This window comes from Passer domesticus, chromosome 18 (assembly GCF_036417665.1).
Source record: "Passer domesticus isolate bPasDom1 chromosome 18, bPasDom1.hap1, whole genome shotgun sequence".
Classification (NCBI taxonomy): Eukaryota; Metazoa; Chordata; class Aves; order Passeriformes; family Passeridae; genus Passer; species Passer domesticus.
In genome coordinates, this window is record NC_087491.1 from 821,660 (window position 1) to 825,585 (window position 3,926).

A 3,926-nucleotide genomic window follows, 5' to 3' on the forward strand; every position below is an offset into this window, starting at 1 on the left:
TTTGTCAAAGGACCCGCTCCCAAGGCTGTTGCCATGGCCACCAGGGCTGGCACCAGCTGGGATGCTCACTTTCCACGGGCCAGGGTTTAGGACGGGGATTCCCCAATTTTCTGCTCCCGCTAAAACCATGCTGCCGCTCGCTGCCCTCCTGCCTTCCATGGAAAGCACAAAAAGGAAAGATCCCGGGCTGGGATAAGAACAATTTATTTGGAACAGCAACAAGATAAAAAACAATCAGAAACAAAAATAATATTGATAACAGAAGGGATTTGAAAAAGGTAAAATTGCAACACAAGTGACTGTCTCTTCCCAGCCACAATTTCCTCCTGCCTGCAAAGGACAATCTTCTCCTCGGGGAGAGAGAGAGACCCTTTCCTGCCCCTGGCAATGACTTGAGGTGAGAGTGAATGTAATGACACGGCCCTGGCCAGACCCTCATGTTCTTTGATCCCACATCATGTCATTGGCAGGAAAAGGGACAGGTGTCTTCCCAGCATGGATCACAGGGAACATGGATCACCATGGCTCTTCCCAACATGGGTCCTCCAATGGGGGGATGAAGCTAGAGCAGTTCATTAACCTCTTTCTGCAGCCGGGGCATTTGCAGGGCTTCCCTTACTGATGCTTCCATTGGTGTCTGGTCAAGTCAGAGCTCTGGGTGAAGCCCTTCCCACAGGTGGGGCACTCATACGGCCTCTCCCCACTGTGGATGCGCTGGTGCTTGACAAGGGTGAAGTTGTGCTTGAAGCCCTTCCCGCAGTCAGGGCAGCAGAAGCGCCTCTCCTCTGCGTGAATCTGCTCATGCAGGCGGAAATTTGAGCTGGTCTGAAACCTTTTCGGACACATGCAGCACTCGTAGGGCCTCTCCCCAGTGTGGATGTGCTGGTGGGTGATGAGGTGGGAATGGCACTTGAAGCCCTTCCCACAGTCAGGGCAGAGGTAGGGCCTCTCATTGGTGTGAATCCGCTGGTGTCTGAGGAGAGTGAAGCGAGTCTGAAATCTCTTCTGACACTCAGGACATTCATAGGGCCTCTCCCCGGTGTGGATGCATTGGTGGGTCACAAGGGTGGATCTGTAGCTGAAGCCCTTCCCACACTCCGCACACTCATAGGGCCATTCCCCAGTGTGGATCATCTGGTGGCTGATCAGGCTGCTGCTCTGCCTGAAGCTCTTCCCAAACTCCAAGCACTTGTAGGGCTGATCCCCACCATGAAGCTGCCCGTGGACCATCAGCTCCGAGCTCTGGCTGAAGCTCTGTCCCCCTTCCTGGCCCTGGGTGGGTGTTTCCTCCTCAGAGCACCCTGGGCTGGGTTTGGAGCCCCTCATCCTATGGGATCTCAGTGTCTTTTCTTCCCCATTGGATTCCTGTGTCATGGAGCCACTCAAAACGGCCTCTTCCATGAGGTTCTGCCGTGGGGATTTGTCCTCCCTGGTGTCCATCCTCATCTCCTTGTCTGGGGGAGGAAGGAGAAGAGGATGGGTTTTGCCTCTGTGCCACAGGGAAAGGGAAGGAGATCCTTCCAGGGCTTCCCCAGCAGGACGGTGTTGGCTGCAGGGTTGTCCTGCAGCCGGGGGCCATGCTGGGCTGGGAGATGGAGCAGGAGAGAGGGGGAAAGGGGCACTGACTTTCTCCTCACCTGCCTGGGTGTCCCAGGGAATCTTCCTCTTCCTCTCAGCCTTCTCCTCCAACTGGCGAAGATGTGGGGATAGGAAATTCTGTTCTGGGAGGAAAACAAGAGATGAGTGCATTGAGTTTTGCACAGGTTTGCGGGCAAACCAGGGGGAGAGTCTAAGCCAGAATTACAATTTAATAAGAAAATTAAGACGAAGGCAATGATAAAGAAACACGGCCTTAAACTGACACGGTGAGGGTATAACCTGACACCCTGTTGGTCCGGGTGCTGGTAGCCGTCCTGTTAAATGGTGGCTGCAGTCCTGTTGCAGTGATGAACGTGATTCTGTCAAAGCAGTGATCCTGTAGAAGCGTCTGGTCTTCCTCTGAAGGTCCAGTGGTGCTTATGGAGCTCTTGTCCTCTGGAAATCCAGTAGGCAAGGTGCTCCTGGTGCTGCAAGCCTCAGCTTATATGCAGGTAGGAATGCTTGGCTCCTCCCCCTGGGCGGAGCATCCCACAATGGGATGATGTCATTTTACCAGTCCTGCAGGGACACTCAATGGCCCATTCACTGAAGATATCCCCTGGAGGGCGTTATCAGGGCTGAGTCATGGAAGAGATAAAGAACACTGCCCCCCTGTGTATAACAGTTTGTCAAGATGGTGATTGAAAACATGCATTTGGTTACATCTTACACTGTAACCTGAAACAGTGGGGTAATCCCTGCTGGGGGGTGAACACCACCCCCCTTACCCAAACTGGCTCAGGTGTAAAACCCCCACCCCAGGAAGGCCACACACACAGGGGACAATGTCACACTTGCCCTGCCAGGGGAGGTCTCTGTCCTTGTCACTCCCTTGTTGTTCCCCCTTTTCTCTTTCTTTCCATGTTTCTCTCTACCTCACATTTACTGTTCATTACCATGCACTTTGGATTTGGTCTCGTTAGCACCTTAATTGGGGCAGAGGCATTTCTCTAACAATTTTCTTAACCAGATTGCAACATTATTTTGGCACAGTGACTTTAGGCACTGCTCTCTGACACCAAGTGCCTTGGATAACAGCATGGTTCCCTCCTCTGAGGAGGTTGTGGTTCTCTCTGGAGGAACTCTTGGAAACTTGGATGCAGCTTCATCTGAAGGACCTTGACAGAACTGATGAGAAAAATGGTTGTTGTGGGTGGCCAGTGGAAAGAAAATATTTTGTTGTCCTACCTTGAAAAGTTTGTTCAAATCACTGGAGGAAAGGGAGCAGATGATACCAGTGAGACTGAAAAGGTTCATTCACCTCAAGGTGAGGAACACAAGGCTGCTAAAAGTCCCACATGAAGCCCAGCTCAAAGAGCTAAATTCTCAGATAACTCCTGAATTCACAGGCATGAGGGCTTTGCCAAATGTGAGAATCATTATTCTCTTTGTCCCTGTCACATTTGTGACAGTTACACAGATCTTTCCCTCCCTTTTAATAACCTGTATTGGGCTGAATTTCCACTTTTCTTTTATGGGAACCTGCCAGCAGCTGAGCTGGAGCTGTGCAGCAACCAATGAAACTTGTAATTGCCACAGAATTGCTTCTATTATTGGTTTATTCATGTTTGGGATTTATTTGCATTTTCATCACATGTGACTTGTGGGAAAATCAAATATTCATCAAAATGAACAATGCAGAGTTAAATTTAATTTCTGCCAAGTTTATTTTGTCCAGTGCCCAGGGAATGCTTAAGGGGTCTCTGTGCCTCTCACCCTGGGGGATGCTTTGGAGGGGCTTGTGGCAGCTGTCCCTGTCCCTGTCACCCCAGGCCGTTCCCCAGCGTGTCTACATCATTCTCACCCCAGGAAATGCCTGGGGGTCTCCCTCCCTCTCACCCTGCCCCATGGGGTGCTCGGGGCAGTCTCTGTCCCTCTCAGCCCAGGGGATGCTCAGGGATCTCTGTCTCCTCGCCCTGGTGGTGGCTCAGGGGTCTCCATCCCGCTGGCCTCAGGGAATGCTTGTGCAGGGCTGAGGACCAGGGGCTCTGTGTCCCTTTCAGCACTGAGGGTGCTCGGGGCTGGGGGGGCACTCCAACCTTCTCATCCCTGGGGAGGCTGCGGGGGTCGCTGGCCCTCTCAGCCCTGATGTTACCCCACCCAAACATCATCAGGGTCAGAGGGACAGAGACACCCCAAACCCCCAGAAGGGCTAGACCTGGGATCATGCTCGTACCCCCATTTGTCTGTTTAGCACAGAAATGAGTTCTGCACCATTAAGGCTGGTTCTGAGAGTGAAGGGAGGCAGGGAGAAGCTGCAGTTTGTTTTAGAAACTAAACTCACTCCT

At 52.1% G+C, this 3,926-nt stretch overlaps 1 protein-coding gene across 1 annotated transcript; it reads right to left on the minus strand.

Annotated features, from left to right (window-relative positions):
* Positions 1–615: 615 nt before the first annotated feature.
* Positions 616–1,440, minus strand: LOC135283346 (zinc finger protein 239-like). Its single transcript, XM_064394057.1, has one exon. The coding sequence runs from the start codon at positions 1,438–1,440 to the stop codon at positions 616–618; it is 825 nt and encodes a 274-aa protein (XP_064250127.1).
* Between the last annotated feature and the right edge of the window lie 2,486 nt (positions 1,441–3,926).

What these genes read in the sequence shown, in the direction of transcription:
- LOC135283346 (XM_064394057.1), bottom strand. Translation starts at nt 1,440, where the DNA reads ATGGACACCAGGGAGGACAAATCCCCACGGCAGAACCTCATGGAAGAG.